Source organism: Myotis myotis, unplaced genomic scaffold (genome assembly GCF_014108235.1).
Source record: "Myotis myotis isolate mMyoMyo1 unplaced genomic scaffold, mMyoMyo1.p scaffold_m19_p_1, whole genome shotgun sequence".
NCBI lineage: Eukaryota > Metazoa > Chordata > Mammalia > Chiroptera > Vespertilionidae > Myotis > Myotis myotis.
In genome coordinates, this window is record NW_023416313.1 from 76,327,206 (window position 1) to 76,347,280 (window position 20,075).

At 44.2% G+C, this 20,075-nt stretch overlaps 1 protein-coding gene across 4 annotated transcripts in view; it reads left to right on the forward strand.

Moving 5' to 3' along the window:
- SFMBT2 (Scm like with four mbt domains 2) overlaps window positions 1-20,075 on the forward strand; it is a 215,115-nt gene that overhangs the window by 181,426 nt on the left and 13,614 nt on the right. For all 4 annotated transcript variants that reach the window (XM_036341672.1, XM_036341654.1, XM_036341680.1 and 1 more), the window contains 3 exons: window positions 331-401; window positions 2,944-3,083; window positions 14,805-14,914. In XM_036341672.1, coding sequence (XP_036197565.1) covers window positions 331-401; window positions 2,944-3,083; window positions 14,805-14,914 — 321 coding nt within the window. The remainder of the gene's footprint in view (window positions 1-330; window positions 402-2,943; window positions 3,084-14,804; window positions 14,915-20,075) is intronic.

Consider the following 20,075-nt stretch of genomic DNA (forward strand, 5'->3'; position numbering starts at 1 on the left):
GATGTTTCTTCATGTCTAAAATATCATTAAGGACATTATTATAATTCTATAACAAAAGACCAGCCCAGGAGTGACCCAGAAGAACCTCATTAATCAGTGATGACCACTCAAGGGTGAGGTGTCTTAGGGTTATTACAAGAATTTGAGCACAATCTAAATCATCTTTTTATATATTCTTAGTGAGGTTGCTCCTAGATGCACACATCCTATCTTACTAGACTCCTAGCTTGGATTTCTCTAATAGTCGCTTTAAGTTGTCAAAAGACTTTGGAATGCAATGGTTTTCCATACAGTGTGAACCCATGAGAGTTTTGTTTTCTTTATCAACAGATTGACATCCACAGTGCCTGTTGAGAAAATACCTCATGACCATTGTCTATTCCCTCACCTGGAAACCACAGGTAAATGAACCCATTTTAGGGCGCTCTGTCACTTCCCAATTTGTTGTTATGAGTGGAGACATGAATATATTTTTAGGTCAATATGTGAATATTTCAGCTTTGAGCCTATTCTCTTGTACTCTGTTGCTGCTTATTAATGGATAACGTTATAAAACTGTGTGTTTTTTTCTAAGTTAAATTCTTTGTGCCTCTTCTTTTCTGCTTTTTGGTCAGTAGCTCTAGACAGTTCCCTTGGTCTACAGGAAAAGGGTCCATGTGCTAATAAGAAATTATGAGCCCATTTAAGACTGTATCATGAAAAATCATGCAGAAAAAGAAGGAGTTGAAAGTAATAATTATCGGACATTCCCTTTTTACATTTTATGTCAGTTTCACTTGCATTTTTACCGTAGTGGTTTATACTTAAATCCCTGTGGGCTTTTGAATCGTTTTTTTAAAACCCCCTGTGTTTGAATAACTGGTTGTGAATAATATGTTTTTAATATGTAAAGTCCTATATCTTACAGTGATCTTTGGAAATGCAAATGTGAATTAGCCTTTGACCACAAATCTGATTATAGACACGTTGGTACACTCAGTAATATATTTGATTAAGAATTCTATTTTCTAGTCAAAGTGAAACCTGCTCTGAATTCCAGGTTTAAACGCTTTATGCTGTGGAAAAACCCTATTAGTTAAAGTTATCTTTATCATAAAGAGAGCAGTTTTATGAGTAGACTTACTAAAATGGTTTTTTCCTAAAGGTCTGGGCAGAGTAATCCTACCAAAAAATTCTTGTGTAATGCAGTTGTAGACTAAAGTTTTTAGCCTGTTGTATAGCATTCAAACTTAGAATGGTTTTAAAAGTACCGTGTCTGCTACTCATTCAGAGTCTGTAATTGTTGTTTTACTCCCTCTTGTTACCTGTTGGTTTTTATTTGAAGTCCCATGAGAACAAAACTTCCTGATTGTTAAATTACCATCTTAATTATAACAGTTGTTCTACAGAAATGCCACTGTGAGTGTAGCTTAGCTTGGAGCAGCAGTGGCAGAGCCTGAGTACCTTGGCTGAAAATGAAGCCTCAGTCTGTGTTTTTAGGCATCAAGAAGTTCAGAGTGACATCTTACCGTGTAGTAATTCTCCTTTTCCCCGTGGCAGCTCCAGCTACAACTAGACCCATGGTCGGCAAATTGCGGCTCGCGAGCCACATGCGGCTCTTTGGCCCCTTGAGTGTGGCTCTTCCACAAAATACCACATGCGGGCGCATGTACAGTGCGATTGAAACTTCGTGGCCCAGCCCTGACCGGTTTGGCTCAGTGGATAGAGCGTCGGCCTGCGGACTAAAGGGTCCCAGGTTCGATTCTGGTCAAGGGCATGTACCTTGGTTGCAGGCACTTCCCCAGTAGGGAGTGTGCAAGAGGCAGCTGATCGATGTTTCTCTCTCATCGATGTTTCTGACTCTCTATCCCTCTCCCTTCGTCTCTGTAAAAAATCAATGAAATATATTTTTTTTTTAAAAAGAGACTTCGTGGCCCATGCGCAGAAGTCGGTTTTCGGCCTGGGCGAGTCTATTTTGAAGAAGTACTGTTGATATTTGGCTCTGTGACTAATGAGTTTGCCGACCACTGAACTAGACCAATCAGTTGCCTGGTTCACTTTCTAAGTTGAAAGAACAGTGAGGGAAATGGAAATCAAAGCCCCTGTAAGGAACATTTCACATCCATCAGAACGGCAGAATGAAGCCCTGCAATGCCTCTGCTGGCCTGGGTGGGCGACCAGGCCCTCTCACACTGCTTATTCGAGGATCCGTTTGGGCAGTCACTGGGAGAACAGTTTGGCCATATCTAGTAAAACTAAAGATACGCAGATGATTTTTACAGTGTATTCAGTAAAGCACTGTTGGTGACATTGAGAAAGTGGAAGCAACGTAATGTCCATCAATAAAAGAATGGAAAACTCAATTGTAATATATTCTTACAATGGAATAATGAAAAATGAAGTGAAAACAATGAATACATGTTCTGGATAATTATTTGCCAACTTGGGTGGATCTCAAAAACTTCATGTTGAACCACCAAATTTTACTGAAAACCATTTATGAAGTATTTTAATATATATATATATATATATATATATACATATATATATATATATGGCTTGTTGTTACACACATACCTATATGTGCTATATGTGTGTGGTAGAATTTATAGACTTGCATGGGAATGATAACTACCAAACTACCAATGCAAGGTAGTGGCTACCTCTAAGAGGAATTTCTGGGGTAGGACACACAGGGGAACTTAGCTATGCAATGTGATTTTTCCCCCCTTAGTTATCATTGTCTCAATTTTTGCATTTCATGTGTGTCTTGAATACTGCATGGTAAACAGAAAATTTATTTTATATGCTAGAAAAACAATCGGGATTTCTAAGACAGTATTGTGTCTATAAAACGTTCTGATCTTAAGTCACAGTGTGCCTCTGGGTAATTTTGCCAACCAAGTGGACTAAGCAAGTTTTTTGTTGCTTCCTAAAGCCTCAGCTGTGTTGCTCTTCCCACAGGTCCTGTCAATGGGAAATACTGCTGTCCTCAGCTCTTCATCAATCACAGGTGCTTCTCAGGCCCTTACCTAAACAAGGGGAGGATCGCAGAGCTACCTCAGTCGGTGGGACCAGGCAAATGCGTGCTGGTTTTGAAAGAGGTAAAGTGCTTTCACAGTTGCATTTGGCTTATCTCCACAGGGTGTTTAAGGTGTAGGTGCAGTTTCTGCAGGAGATAATGGAAACGTGGACCAATTCGGGTGACACTGACGAAGCACACCCTTTCTCAATCCTGCGGGCTGGAAGCTGGTCGTACGAAGATGGAAAACAGTGTTTCTGCCCAGGAAAGACCCACAGTCTAGTGGGAGAGGTGTACATATCATCCTCTGAGTCAGGGGAAACATTGCACTAGGCCAGAATAGAGCTTTGGGAAGACAGAGGAAAGATCAGTTGTGTGTGGTGTGAGGGTTCAGAGCTGGAGAATGAAGGTTTCCCCGAAGAGGTAAGTAGCCCAGAAGAGCAAAAGAAAGGGCTTCCTGTGATGGTGGAGGGTGTGGTTAAGAATGGACACTCCTAAGTTGGGTCGGGAGTGGCGGCTTTTTCCCTCCCTCACAGTACAAGGGAGGAGGAGGTGCGTGAAGAAAGCTTCCATGGGCTCTGGGCACTTGTATCAGGTTTGTGCTGCGGCTGCATCCAGACAGAGCCCAGGGCGAGCATCACTTAGATCAGTGGTTCTCAACCTTCCTAATGCCGCGACCCTTTCATACAGTTCCTCATGTTGTGGTGACCCCCAACCATAAAATTATTTTCGTTGCTACTTCATCACTGCAATTTTGCTACTGTTATGAATCGTAATGTAAATATCTGATATGCAGGATGTATTTTCATTGTTACAAATTGAACATAATTAAAGCATAGTGATTAATCACAAAAACAATATGTAATTATATATGTGTTTTCCAATGGTCTTAGGCGATCCCTGTGAAGGGGTCGTTCGACCCCCAGGTTGAGAACCGCTGACTTAGATGGTATTATTTCCCATTTCTCTTCCTGCCTCTGGGAAGGAACCTGCAGGTGGAGGTGAAGCCTAATTACGCCGGTGGAGGTTTCCCTCGGTTACATTTTTATAGCTTAGCCCCGGACAATGTTTGGACACAGACTGGAATTTGGAACCATTTCCGAACGGCTCTTGAACTGTCTGCATTTTTCACACACATCAGTGCTTTCTCTGAAGAAAAAGGACACCACATATATCTTCTTTATTGCTACTATACCGTGATGAATGTGTTTTAATCCCTTGGGCACAACAATTCCTTATCCATTGAACAAATGTTGGATAGGCAACTCTGAGGAGCCAGGCACTGCATGAAGTCGTTGGTCAGACAATCATCTGCCCTCTGCTTGTTTGGGTCTCAAGCTCCTGTTGAGGAGATGACATGACTCTGAGCTTGATATACATAACAGAGACTCCAGGAGCACAGGGAGGAAGTGACAGTACATGCCAGGGGACGCTTGCTCTGGCTCAGGTGAAGTAAATAGAACCTTGAACGCACAGCATGGGATACTCCACAGGTAGCAGTTCAAGGTGTGTCTGGGTAATGAAGGTGGTCATGTGTGGCTGGAGAATAGGGTAGGTCTTAAGACTGGGGATAATTCGTAGGTTAAAAGAATATTATATTTAAAAAAGAAAAAAATATCTCATCTTTCAGGGATACCTCTGAAAGGTATGTGGGTAAATGGGAGGTGGGACCACTGGTTTACTCCAATTGGCCCAGACTGTAGATCCCTACAGATGTTAGATTCAATCAAAGAACTCAAACCAGGATTACCTGTAAGGATAGAAAGTAAGACTCCGGGACCGAGAATTGACTCTTCAGTTTGCCAGTGCTTTTGGGCTGCGTGCATTCTTGCTACAGCGGTTTGTCTGCCTGTTTCCACTGTGAGTGATCAGAACAGAACACGGGAGCTGATGACAATGCAGTGAACCGACGGGTGCAACACCCTTTACACCACACATCCCAGTTATTAAAATGAGCACTCAGGTCACCTGCCGGCTCTGTTAGCAAACAAGATGACCTTTGGTTCCATCTCTCTTTAGCAGTTGGTTATTTTACTTTTACTACATGATTTTTAAGTCAAAAGTAGTTATCCCTGATCAATTCTCCGATAGGTGCCAGCAGCCAGATTTAAAAGCCAGGCCAGAGTAGTTTTCTGATGACAAAACTAGTTTTCTGCTGATGTTCAGAAAATGCATGAGGCAGGGAGGGGAAGAAAAAATAAAAGCCAGCACTTCAGTTCTGGGAGCGCAAGAAAAATGTAAGTTCCGCCAAGCCAATATTTATGCTAATGCTCTCCCTTCAGCACCAGGACCTCTGTGTGGTTTCAAATTTCATTTTATTCCCAGAGAATGAGGTAATTGGAGAAAGACAGAGTGCATTTGCTTTTTTCAGGTCATTGGTGGTGCTAGCAGTTACAGGCTTCTTTCATATCTTTGGAAACGTGAAGTGATAGTGCCTTCTCTCCGTTTGCTCTGCTAAAAGCAGATAATGTCTGTGGGTCTAGATGCAGAGCCGGCCTGTGGAGAGCTGTGAAGAGAGGTCCTGAACTCAGAGGGCGGTATCCCGGAGAGGAGGATGTTTCTGGCAAAAGTGATTATTAATGTGTGTCTCTGTTCACCTCTGGTCAGTGAACGTGCTGAGCATTCGACTTGAGTGAGGGTTTGAGGGGCTAAGAGCTGTGTCTGGCTCAGTTCCAGCAAGGGTGCTGCCCAGGCAGGTAGGTGACGCTAAGGAGCTGGTGCCAGAGCCGGCAGGTGGCCCAGTCACGTCCGGTCATCCCATATGAGGAGACTCAGAACAAGCAGGCCTGGGGCCCGGGACAGGGCATGAGCCTGCTGATGCTCCCTCGGGGGCGGGGGTGTTTTTATGGGACCCTGGACCTTGTTGCATGGAGGGTGGGACCTGTGAGTACAGACAGTAAGTGGTGGTCAGTGTCATAAATTAAACCTGTATGCTCAGCCTCATCATCGCCAGCCAGGACTGTCCTGTCCCCAGGGATGCCAAGGTCTCCCAAATACACACAGAGACAACAGACCTATGTGGCCCTGGGCAGACTCACGAGGTTTTAGTATCCCAAGCCTGCCCCCCCTCAGAGATTGTTAGCCTCATTCTTGTTGGCCATTCACAAAGGTGTTGGGGAATTTGCTTTCTATGCAGTCACCAGGTCTGTGGTCCTTCCGTCATGTACAGAGAGATGAGGCGGGTGCCGTGTCCGTGTGTGAAAGAGCATATGTGAGTGAGCCAGCCTGAGTGCGGCAGAACAGGGGAGAGTGGAACATGGAGTGACGTGTTTACTCATGTCACTGTGTCCTCCATGAAAAGGCCATCTTCTGGTAGACACGTGATGAAACGGGAGAACAACGACCCAGTCCTACTGGTAGAAATGACTGAAAACACCAGTTTGGGAAGGATTGTGTGGTCTCTAAAGGCCGTGGATGTCAAGGCGGCACAGCCGGAAAGGCCCCTGGTAGGTTCAGAGACTAGGGAACACCGTGGTTTTCCTAAACGTTATTTGGTTTAAGATATTTAAAGCCAGCGTGTCACCTGTTTTTAGCAAAAACGAGGAACCTGTCATTTCCAGAGGGGAATCTCTGAGAGTCCTTTGTCACATTTTGCCCATTGCCCTTTGATGTGTGAAGCCGGCTATCGCTGTGGGACGTGCTAGCTCGGCAGCAGAAATGGCCTGTGTTTTATGCGCTGCTTTTTGGCAGCGTGGGTCAGTCATGCAAGGGATGAACGTTTATCACGGGAAAATCAACAAGTTGTGCACTCCACGAAAAGATAAAAATAGAGCACCCGGTGTTCTGCTCGCTTTCCTCCTCTTTCTGCTGCTTAAAGAAGGCTTCGGAGAAAGCGACTAGAGTCCCAAACACTCAGGGAAACTTCTGAAGGGCTGACCCTCCGTGGTTTATTCTTTCCTCCAACATAACTTCTGCCCCCCTGGTTGAGAGGGCCAGAGACGCTGACTGGAGACCTGTGCGCTCCACCTAACATCAGGGTCAGTCTGCGTATGATGGTATCAGAGCGACACGATACAGTAAGTGAGATGGGCGGGGCTTCTGCTCTGCCAAGGTGGGAATGCTGTTCCTGATGAGTGAAATTCAGGTAACATGTGTGCACCCACACAATCCCAACTCAGGTCATCTGCCTCCCTATCCATCCAGCTATCTTTCTACCATCCATCCATCCATCCATCCATCCATCCATCCATCCATCCAACCATCCATCCAACCATATCTGTTGATCTATCTTTCTGTCGTTCTTTTATTCTATCATATGTCCATCCATCCATCATCTTGGTATCATTTATTCTATCTTTCTGTCTTTCTAGCTGTCGTATCTAGAAGAGTCACTTTGGTACTCTTCAACACAGCCCAGTTAAGGGTTGCAATGGTTTAGACATGACTGATAAAGAGGACAGGTTTTGATAAGTCTAACTTGGCGGAAAAGTGGCTGCAGAAATAAGGAGAACCTTGAGCACTGGTCTTCTCAATCTGCTTCTGTGGCTTCAGAAAGTGCAGGAATAATGAGGTGGGGACTGCATGGTGCCACTGTGGTCCATGTATAGTTCTTTTTGTCTACCCGCAATCTTTGTAGAATCTTTTGAATCCCGAGGTGTTCAGCCACAGCCCATCTCAGGTTCCCTGAGCCCTGGGAACACAGCAGTGAATCAGCCATCCTCCATCTATCCATCTGTTCCTTCGTGTCCTGAGAAACTCATGAGTCACAACCATGTACCGGGCAGGCACTGTGCTAGAAGCTGAGGGGTTATGTGAGCCAGAGATGTGGGCCCTTCCTTGGAGAGTAGACAGAACCCCTGAAGACAGGAGGGGGCCCCATCTTCTCTCCTTGCCTCTAAGCCTGCCTCCTGGTGACAAGCCCACATGAACACAAACACACCAGCAGAACCTGTCCCGGCTGTATTAGAATAACACCCAGTTCTGTGTTATCTCGGGTCAGTGGGAGCAGTAGACGTGGTGGCTTTTAAACCTGGAGCCCAGTGCTGTTTGTTGCCTTGACAATAAGATGGAGTATAGAAAAGATGACCCTTACAGGGGTCCCCCTCTCTGTGTACCCTCAGTCTCATTTCCAGTTGCTGTGTCAGTGGGTTTTGTGTGCTCTGTAGGGTTCAGGGCCCAGAGCCTTTTTTTTTTTTTTACTGGCTCACAAGGATGGAGGAAATTTGCCTAACACAGGCATCTGCTAATCTCTGACTTTGGGATTCTTCCATGAAGTATGACTACATAGAAGCCAGTCAGGTGAAGTATGATTTCCAACATCACAGGAGACTGAACGAATCTGAAGCAGAAAGCGAGGGTACAGACCCGCCGTTAGTGAGCGTCCGGGGCCCTGCACTGACTCTGCTCTGCTCCACTGACGTGTGAACTAGGTGTTTGGAGCAGGAAGTTCCAAAGAAACCCTGTGGTTGCACAAGGCCGGGGCCCTATTTGCTCAGAACCCTTGGAACTCATGGCCTTCCTTCCCTCCCCACCCTCAGCCAAAGATGCTGAACTGCAAATAGTGAGGGAGCGCCCCAGAGAGGGCAAGTGACCGCCGCCCACCCGCAAAGCCGCCAGACTCGGAAGCTTTCATTGGGACCTGGCAGTGTGAAATTTGGCTTCAGTTGTTGCTTGTAGATAATTTTTCCAGCACATTAAGCTATTTCCCTCCATCTCTTGGTTTTGATTAAAGTGTTTATTTCCCACATTTGGGGAGTTTGCCATGACTTGTTTGACTTTCTCCTTTACTATGTATCTGTGAGCATTTGTCCTGGGCTGCCTGTCACAGCTTTTAAAAACTAGAGCTTTGTGTGGGAACCCAGAAAGTAAGAAATCCAAAGTCACCTTAACTATGTGTAAATGATAATGTACTGAAAATGAAGATAGCTTTTATTTTTCAAAGCATCTATGTATTTACTGGTGTAATTGAGGGAAGGTGGTGTTGAGGCAGCAGGAAATACGGCCTCAGAGAAAGGACTTACACTTTTCAGGTTCTGATGGCAGAGGAAACATCTCACCCAGGTGACATCTGGTTGTCAGTCAACAAAAGCGAAGATGTGGACGTGCCTCCTGAATTCTGTGTTGTTGCCGCTGCTGTCTTAAGTGTATGCTGCACATAAACCCATTAAAAACCATGTACCCAGCTCTCAGGGAGGGATAAGCTCTAACACACACACTAGCAGCACCAGCAGGCTCTAGAGCAGTGGTTCTCAACCTATGGGTTGCGACCCCTTTGTCGGTCGAACGACCCTTTCACAGGGGTCGCCTAAGACCATCCTGCATATCAGATATTTACATTGCGATTCATAACAGTAGCAACATTACAGTTATGAAGTAGCAACGAAAATAATTTTATGGTTGGGTCACAACATGAGGAACTGTATTTAAAGGGCCAGAAGGTTGAGAACCACTGCCCTAGAGAGTGTTTGGGAAGGCTGGCAAAGCACAAATGTTTACGAATCTAAATAAAGGTGGAGGCCGGTTTGGCCAAAGCAGTTCTCCCCCTGGTAAAATGTCAGATTGTTACTGGTATTATTAGAGTTTTTGCAACTAATAACAAAAGGAGAGATGAGCATAACAGTTATCATTACATAATTTGTTATGAGTCTATTAGATGTAGTGGAGACAGAGTGAAAACACCCACTTTCAAAAGTCAATAACTTGAAAGAGTTCCTTGCCTTGTCTTCTTGCCAAAGTTCTTTTCCTGCTTTTCTCTGGCTTTGTTAGAAGGTTATGTTTGGGCTAAAGAAAAGAGAAGACTGTCTGGGTCCTGTCTTCTCTCAGAGCGCGTCTTCCTGATTTCCAGTGTTTGATGGCCTTTACCATGGTGGATGCAGTGTAGGCCTCAGGAACGGAGGGTAGGCTGGACAGAACTCTGTGAAAAGAAGTACAGCTGCTGGAATCCTTCTGACCCTTGAACTCCGTAGCCAAGGAGGCAGGTCTTAAATAACATCCTGGTCCCAACACTAAAAACTCGGCTTGTCTGCTCTGTGCTCACTGGGCCTCCCGTTGTGTGGACAAAGCCAGCTGTTGAAGTCTGAATCCTAACTCATTTTATTCCTTTTGAATTTTCCACCTAAGATCTCATTCATGAGCCAAACCCTATTGGTAAGTGGTGCTTATTAAGTAAAAAAAAAAAAAAATTATCATTTGACTTTAAAAATGTATTCATCAAGTTAGCTCTGTTCCATCTGATTTTGAGGTTGAAAAGAAGAAACCTTGTAGGCCAGTGGTTCTCAGCCTTCTGGCCCTTTAAATACAATTCCTCATGTTGTGACCCAACCATAAAATTATTTTCGTTGCTACTTCATAGCTGTAATGTTGCTACTGTTATTAATCGCAATGTAAATATCTGATATGCAGGATGGTCTTAGGCGACCTCTGTGAAAGGGTCGTTTGACCGCCAAAGGGGTCGCGACCCACAGGTTGAGAACCGCTGTTTTAGGCCTTGAGGGCTTTTGATGGTCCTGAGTTTGTAAACAGGTAATTATTATAACCATGGTCCTTGGACAGAAAGGTCTGTTGAAATGGTGAGCATGGAATGGGGGGCCGAACTCCTTTTCATCAGAGCAGATAGTCTCCTCCATGTGTCCTGTGGACCGTCTGTCTCCAAAAGTCTACCCCAGGCACACCTCTCCCCCGGCCACTAGAATTCAACACACTGCAAACCTTCAATCTGTCATCTTCCCACTAAACCAGCTGAACCCAGGTTGTAGGAGCCATACTTGCATTCTGAAGTATTTTCTAATTTTGACACTTAAAGATATAATTTGTCTATATTAAGGGATTCCCTGCACTTTCAACATAGTTATAATTTAAGTATGGGATACAGTTGAGGTTGGAAATTATCTGAGTAATTTTTGTTTGCGGGGGGGGGGGGGAGTTTTCACAAGAGCGAATATGAAAGGAAATCATGGGTTAGCCTAATTTCATGAGGTGAACAGGAAAAAAATCCCATCGATGTTCACAGTATTTTGAGTGCTGACATAATACATGAATGGGGAGGAGCGGGAGAAGGAAGCTGATGCTCACTGAGTGGGGCCTGTGTACCAAACACTGCTGCAGCTTGCTCCTTCCCCTGCTAAGAGCATTTACGCTCTTTCCTCCTCTTTGTCTAGTCCTCCCTCTAGTTATTCCTCGCCTCTTCCCCGTACCCTGACCCACTCACTATTTTCTGAACAAACCCTGAGGCTGATGGAGCAGAAAGAGGAGAGCAAAGCGGCCTTGTAGGACCGAGAGTGGGGTGCACTGTGAGCCTGCTGCCAGCTCCAGAAAGGTGGAAGCGCTCACTGGATTTAACGTTAGGTCAGTGGTCGGCAAATGGCGGCTCGCGAGCCACATGTGGCTCTTTGGCCCCTTGAGTGTGGCCACGAAGTTTCAATCGCACTGTACGTATGCGCCCGCACGTAGTATTTTGTGGAAGAGCCACACTTAAGGGGCCACAGTTTGCTGATCACTGTGTTAGGTCACTGGGGCCCTTTCGCAAAGCGTTTCTGTGTAGTGGCTAGAGAGGAAACTGTATTTGGGTAGGTTGAGAATTGAATTGAAGGTGAATAATTTGAAGTATAAATTATTTTTATGAGATGTTTGGTTCTGAAAAGGAAGCAGTAAAAAGAAAGTCAAGGAGCTTCTAAGGCAAGTTACAGTGGGGCCTTGACTTATGAGTGTCCCGACTAACGAGTTTTTTGAGATACCAGCTGTCTCTCCACCGATTTTTTGCATTGAGTTGATAGAGTAATTTGAGTTAACGAGCTCAGTCTTGGAATGAATTAAACTCGTAAGTCAAGGCCCCACTGTATTTTGCAAAGGTGCAAGGCAAATACCAGTATGGGCCAATGGGGAGAGAGAGGCCAAGAGCACAGGAGAGTTTAGTTTATGGGTTGATGTTGATGCGAGGGCTGCATTGCTGTTAGGAAGAGGGCTACCTTTAAATATTTTGCTACGCAAAATTACTCCCTCCTTTATTTCTCAAAATACCCCTGTTGTAGAAAAGGAAAATCTTTTCCTCTTAAATTCAGTAGTTGGGGCCTGCAAATGAAACTGACAAAAGACAGAGTAAGGGTTTATTTTGAATGCACACAGGCCTCACAAAAAAGAAGGAAAAGATTTCTCCATACCGTTTTAACAAAAGGCAGTAAATTATGGAGAGGTGATCAGCACAGGAAAAGGGGTTGGGGCTTCTAGGGGTGGTATTGCGGGAAGGTGGACTTGCAGGGTAAACAGTTGGAAGATAAGGGCTCTTCTCCTAAGGTTTGTTTGTGCAGAGTCATCTCTGTGCCATCTCTCTTTCCCCAGTGAGGAGGGTTGTTCTCTTTCTGGTATGGCAGAGAGGAGACCGACGCCTTCACAGGGAAGTTGAAGCCCTACTCCTGGCTGAACGCGGAGGGCAGCGTCTGCTGTTTCTCACTTGCCTTCACTGCAAAGTAACCCAATGTCCAAGTGGCATATTTTGAGGTGGCGTATTCTGACCCCCTTCTTTATGAACCAGATAAAGGGCAGTGCCCCCATTTTACACGGGGGGAAATGTAATCAGGCGTCTTGCCTAAGGACTCACAGCTTCTAAGGGATGGAACTGGGATTTGATCTGGGATCGATCCAATACGAAGGTTATTGCCTTCCTGCTGTATAACACAGTGTGGGGCTTCTGCATAGAAGTATGTTCTCAACAAACAATTCGTGAACTCCAAGAAGTCGAGCGAGGCATTGCTCCTGCGTGAATTATGTCCTGCTTGTTCATTGGAGACAGGGTCCATGCTCCCCTTTCCTCATCATGAGCTGCATTCCGATGTTTCGCGGGGTGCAGTCATGCAGTCTAACTCTGGGTAATGATAACAGCTGTCAACTTGGTCACTGGCATGGATGTAACAACAATACACCAAGATGCCATGTACACAGAAGTTGCTCAGCTCGTAATTCCAAAGTTTCATAGGGTTGAATTCAGAGACGAATGATTTGGCATTGGGAAAAGTCATGGGACAGTTATTCAATATCAGATGCTTTTTACGATTTAACTGCTGCCTGTCTCCAGGCTGAACTGAACTCTGGAAGGCATTTTCTTTTCACAGCCACAAAATGTGTTTTGATATGCAGCAAATAACATGTAGCTGCGGGGGTTCCTCAGTAAAACACGATGAAAAGAATCAGTTGAAATTTTCTTGTCCATTGATAAACACTTTGCACATTATTTCAGCCAGTTCTAATTGGATTTATTTTTAAACCATGTCTCTGTAAATTGTACTGACAGTAAACAATAAAATCAGATAAGTATTCTAATAGAGAAAACATAAATACACCAAAGCTGCTTGTTCTGCCTTGTCCTGGCCTCGTAGTGCCTTGGCTGAACCCCGTTTTCTTTATGGGGAGTCGCAGGGCCCTGGAAAATGCTAATCCAGGAAAGAAAAGACAGTTGCCATGCTGACTGCATGGTATAAAATGTTTTAGGGTCAAATCCCCAGTTTTAATATGAGAAAGCTTTATTGTCTTTTGGAATTAAATCAGGGTACAAACCATGCCAGTTACATTCTGAAACACATCAGATACATGAAAACTGAAACGTGAAAATTCTTCTAACATACTTGCATCTCCTTCCTTCCCGTTGGTATTGGGCTGGGCTCCTCCAACACATAGTAGGTGCTTCGGCAGTGATGCCAGTGTCCCATCTCGATCAGATATGTTTATCACTTTTCTGATGCTGTTTTGCTCTGAAACATGAAGAATGAGCTCAGTGCCTGGCCTGTGCTCTTCTGGACTCGGGGAGACTCCAGAAGCAGCAGGTGCTGTAGCCTGTTCTTGCGTGTGCTCCCAGGCCTGGTCCATGGCAGATCCTGACGGTGGGCATTGCATGGAACTGAACCATAGGTCTCATGTCTTTGTACACAGCGTTGCACCTTCATGTTCTTTCAGCAACTCATAAACATGCCAGAACTTATAAATGTTCATTGTTAATGAAGATTTGCTTATGGAAAGGTGAGGGCCCCAAGGGATCTAAATTCCTTGTCTTTTCATTTGAAAAACACATCAAGATGAACAGGGATATGCCATTTCCCCAGAGCATGCAGTTGAGAGTTTAGAAGGGCTGGGTATGGTCTGTCTGGGGGTGTCATAGTAGACAGTGACAATATGCTCATTTTATTGACTTGGGACTTGGAAGTGAAGGGGTCATTTGAGGAAATAAGATGTTAGATGGTGTTTGGGTGTTCCAAACTTCCTTTTGAAACACCTCCCCCTCTGCGAGAATTGGCCTAGTATGAAATATCCATACATTGGGGCAGCATCAGGTGAGTTTCACATAATTGTTGCATCTGAAGTCTATCCAGAAGTGTTGGCATGAACCTGTTGTCCCCCTCTGATTGGTGCCTTTTGAAATTTATTTTAAGAATAAAATGAAATTGTCAGTAGCCAGTCCTACTGAAGAGTGACTGCTGAATAACAACCATTGGCTCTTTGGAAGCTGTAGGCTTGGGTCTGCACGAGCTGAGACAAGACATTGTGGCCATCACTCATTCATAGGGTCACCAGGAGCTAGAGCCGCCTCCACAGCACAGAACACACACACACATTGGAAGAAATAGTTCAATTTTTCTGCAACCAGGAATGTTAGTGAGAGTGTGCCACCCCCTCTCGTCAGCAGAGAGATTAGAGTTTACCACCCTTTTATCCCACAGATCAGCCTGCAGAATGCCCCATGGACCTTCTCCCCAGCCCCTCATTGAATGGAGATGCAGAGCAAATGCTTCTGGTGTCAGCAGGGGGTTTTCAGAGCCTCCTGGTGTCAGTGAGAATGGCTACAATTGAAGTTCATTTTGTTTATTTTTCTCCCCAACAGGTCCTTAGCATGATAATCAATGCAGCTTACAAGCCTGGGAGGGTATTGAGGGAATTACAACTGGTGGAAGATCCACACTGGAATTTTCAGGAGGAGACACTGAAGGCAAAGTAAGTGTTTTTAATTCTGGGAAACAAGGGTTTTTGTAATAATACTTGGCCTGCTCCTTTGAAACTTGTTCCTCTTTTTAAATTTTTTTTAATTTATTGATTTATAGAGAGGGAAAGGAAAGAATAGGAGAGAGAGAAGAAAGAGACATCATTTTTTTGTTCCACTTATTTACGCATTCATTGGTTGCTTCTTGTATGTGCTCTGACCAGAGAGTGAACCCACAAACCTGTGTATTGGGACAATTCTCTCACCAACTGAGCTACCCAGCCAGAGCCAGAAACTTGCCATCCCTCTTTTGGACACAGCCCAGGGAAATGGCAGCAGAAGGAATGTTGCTCTGCAGTTCTGTGTGCTGGACACTGATTGTTGGCATTTGCTGCACGGAGTTGTCTTGAGCCTGAGGATTCCTCGAGTGAACTAGAGCAGTGGTCGCCAACCTTTCAAACCTCACGGACCACCAGTGGTCTGTGGACCACCGCTGAACTGGAGAGTTGCTTAACTAATACTTAGTATGCTAAACATTCACAATTAAAACATGCTGTGCTCAGGTCGAATAGATCACTTGACCAAAAGGGGAAACTTTTATAAAAGAGAGAGTATCCCTTATCAATATGCATATTCATTAGCAGTTCTTAATACTCAGTACTGTAAAAAGTTTCATTAAGCCAGATCCAAACATTCTTTAACGCTGAGAGTTGATAGTTTTAAAAGATAAAAAGAACCAGTACCTCTGTTTGGTGTTGGTGAATGCGCTGCGGGTTGACATGTAGTTGCTCAATTTGTTTCTTTATTTGGAAATAGGCTCATTGGAAAGGTGCTGTTTTTGCTTTCAGTTTCTTGAGTTCTGAAGCTGAGAGCACCTATGGATCAACAGGGTTGATCTCAATTGTTTAGATCCCTTTCTCCAGATACATTTTTGTTTAATAATTGCTTTGGTGTCCTGGGAGGCCTTTTAATATTCAGTTACACTTTTCAAATAGAATAGATCTGACTCGTCAGCTTCTTGTGTAGCTGAACTAACATTGTTTGGATGTAACATGTGGGAAATGATGCTGTTTGAAAGAGTGAACCACTTTTCAAAGGCCAGCATGTATACAAGCCCTCCTTTAAAGAGAGCACATACCTTATCCAAAGTGAAAGTTGAGGGATATTAAATAACGTGTATGAGTAGTAATTATTTCCCCTGTAGTTATCTTACACTGGTACTAAGTAGAGATGTTGACATACTGCATTGTTCTTCAACACTTTTTGTCATTTACCCACTCAGCACTTTCTAGTGTCTGTTTTGAACATCTCTGTAATTTTAGATTTAGCAAAAGTTACTCATGGTCTACAGATACTCCGCCAAGTCACAAAAGTTAAAGGGAATATATATGCAAATAGGAGACTATTTCTATGAAGTGGCATGTGAATGAAAGGTGGCACCATAGCTCATCCTTCATTTCTTTCCCAAGAAATATTTAAATGAACTTCACGTGTAACCAAGGAAAAACGAAAACAAGTTTCTTCCCAATGTAATATTCCATATATTCCTACTTTACTTAAGGGGATGACCATCAGCAATAGTAAAATCAAGGGCAGTTCATCATAGTAGTGATGGCAGAAAACCTGAGTAAGTATTTATACAGAAACCCTTGTTAATTCTTATTTTTAAACTTTCCTATAACATTCAATACATCCAAAATACACTTAATGGATATGCAAATAGTAGAAATAAAAATTAAAAACCCTTACATTCTATTAAAATCTCCCTGCTCCTAAGTAAGCCAGAAACTTGCTCTAGAAACCAAAGTGACAAAGGAGCACTCATTTTGCAGTATCTGCGCTCATTTTCCCATCACCACGTCTATCAGAGCCTTTATTAAATCCAGCCTGATTCAATCAATACAGACACGGCATGGCTATAGTGTAAAGGCGGTGAAGTGCCTGCTATATCTGATGTGACAGGGGGTTCCTCAGCAAGATCTCACACAGCAGCGCTGGGGAGCAGGGCTGTGAACTGGGTTCGAGTGTGCAGGATCACAGCAGCCTCTCCCAGCAGCTGCTAATGATGACAGACTTTCAGGGAGCGGGAACATTTTGTCTCACACTGGGTATCAAGCCACCTCTTTCCTCCTGATGTAAAATGATAACTTTTTAGATCCTGACAACTTTGTTATTTCTTTAGTTCAAATGGGAAGAGAGAGCTGGCTTCTGCCCTGGGAGCTGAAAGGCTGATGTGGTCTCTGTCATGAGTAAATTAACTCAGCCCAGAGACCTGCATTAGGGCATCCAGCCACCTTGGTTGTGGTCCGGGAAACTATAACATCACTAAGAATGTTTTTGGGAAGAACGGGCATCAGACCCTCCACAGGGCTTTCTGCATGCTGTCACTGAGCATCTGGGCTTCTAATGGGCTTTACTTCTAAAGCAGGGGTGGGAACCTTTGTTCTGCCAGGGCCATTTAGCTATCTATAACATCATTCTTGGGCCATACACAATTATCAACCTAAAAATTAGCCTGTTATATTTGGCCAAACATTTAATTAACTCCTTAATGCTTTGGCAGGGCCAGAGCAAATGATTTCTCAGGCCTTATACAGCCCTTGGGCCGGACACCCCTCACCCCTGTTCTAAGAGTAAATAAAGACCCATTTACTTGAGAGGGTGGAGGTGCCGTTGAAAAGGTTTGACTTGTACATAGAAGGAAAGCTAACACTGTCACCTGCGGTTGTTCCTCAGTGTTTATTTTTCTGTTTGTCCAATAACCGTACCCTAATAGTAAAACAAATCAAGGTAACATTTGATCACTGTGTAAGGAGTCTATGATATTATGAGTCTTTAATATGAAAGGCAAACTACTGGTATGGTGCGGTAGTGCCAAGGGAACAGTGGACTCGGATGCAGTTTGTTCCAGCTGTTCTGGCAGAGAAAATTCTTTTGGGTGATACTGAAGTGTACTAATTGACCTACGTTATTTTGAATTTCAGGAGGAGGAATTTAGGCTCTTCCTTAGTGGGGATAAAAAAAACTTCCAATTCTATGCATCTAGAGACATTTAAATATTTTTTCCAATATGTTACAGAAGCTTGGGGGCGGGGGCTTTTCTTTGGATGGCGTTTGTGATCGTCTTTACAAAAGCCAGGTGGAGGCTTAGTAGGTTTTCCCAGTTATTTCTTACAGTTATTCAGAACTTAAAGAGGAGATATCCTGATATAATTTCAAGTGAATTAGTCTTCATTATCAGCTAGGCAGAAGCGAGGAGTTAGTCAAATCTGTACTTTTTAGGTGAGTCATTCTCGGATTCACTGAAAAGATTTTGGTTTCTTGTTTTTCATAAGCAGTGACTAATTTTGTATGTGTTTTTATTTTACTTTTCGGGGCCTTTTTATTCATGCCCATATTTTATGAACCAGTAAAATGTAATATTTGCCTATAAGGAGATTATGTGAAAAAGGATTCCCAGAGACTTTTTGCTGAAAAACATTTTGTTTCCTCATTTGTTAATTTTTACCTTGCTTAGTTGTATGCAACTTGTTCTGAAAATGTATACTGTACACATTACACGAAGCAGGCAGGTGAACCAGTATGTGGAAGGAAGGCTGAATTTCTGTGTGTGGGCTCCAGTTCATCTGATTACGGGTGTGGTGTTGCTGGTTCAAACACAGATGTTGTCTTCCTAAAATAAACACCTCTCTCACCCCCATGCCCCCCCCTCCCCCATGTATTGCACAGAGCTCTCAGCACTTGCAATGCAGGGATCAAGAAGGAAGAGAGACGTTTCTGAGGAGTTGAGTATAGAAGTCTGAGAACCAGTGAGGGAGCCAGCGTATTGACCCTGGTGTGGGTGGTGTGCCCCCTGAAGTTTGGAAGGAAATCAGAGCCAAATCTCATTGTTGACAGGTTGTGAAGCTTCCCTATTTCTGCAGAGTTATTGGGGTTACCCCTTTCCCCCCTTTAGTTCTTTCTTTAATAAACAAGGATGTGGTTTCCGCTGGACAGCTGGAACCTTGCTCACCATTCCCACACCCCTCTCACTGCCTACCCAAATTTTGTGAGAAGGTCCTGATGTGAGTCATTTGAAGATGAATGACATGACTTAGGCCAACTGGAGGGCATCCCACGTGGGCCGTGCTGATGGTTCTGGGGATTGTCAGGCCAGCGTCAGTCTTTTTGCTCTATTTCTTTTGGCTCAAAATCCACTGTGGTTTTTCTCAGCTCTTTACTGAAGGAGAAGAGACCATTTTTCCCAGCACTCTTCTTCCTCCATCTTCACTGTCTTTCTCCACCCTGCCTTGTGCATGCACACGTGGAAATAAGTCCCTACTTGGGTTGGTGCAAAGATATCGGAAGGCCACTCACGCTTCCTTATTGATGTCATGGAGGAGAAACCTTTTCTCTACCTCTTACATTCAGTACTTGGGAGTCTGCAAATTAAACTGACAGAAGACAGGTTAGCCAGAGAAAAGACAGTTTACTTACAGGTGCAGCATGTATGCAGGCAGGAGTGCCCCATGCTGAGTAACCCAGGGTGCTACTTAGGATTTGGCACAATGTATATCTGCATGGGCCCTAACTTAGTGGGGGAAAGGGAGGGTGGAGAAGAGGCCTCTAGGGGAAGAAGAGGTGGGTTTCTTTAGGAAAGACAGATGTTTTTTTTAGAAGAGCAAATGGGCGATAAGGAAGTTTGTGATAATGTGTGTTTATGCGGTGCGAGCCTTCTTTCTGTCTTGGCCATGAAACTCCTGAGAGGGGATTTATGGTAGGTTTACTCTTGGTCTCTCTCCTGCGATTAGAAGCTGCCTCGCAGAGGGAATTTATGGCAGTCTTCATTGCTCGAAAGTTTCTGCTTTTAGTCAGATAATGGAAGCTCCAAAAAAGCTGCTCTCTGCATCTGGGGAATCTCACATGCCTTTGTCTTACAATAATCTTTATATCAGCCCTGGGCTTCTGAGTGGGTCCCCACATTGGCAGCCAGGGAGGCTATCCCTCGTCTGTCCGTCTGTTGTTCTCTGCTCCCTGGACTGTTTCAGAGTGTGCGTCTGAGATGGGTGTCGCCTCAGCATCTCCTGTGTTCCAGCCCAGCAGCCTGTTACTTCTGTCCTTCCCTCCTTCTCTCTGGAATTGTTTACAATGCCCGGGAGTTTTCTGCTGTGTACTAGCTTGTTTGTCTCTTTAAAT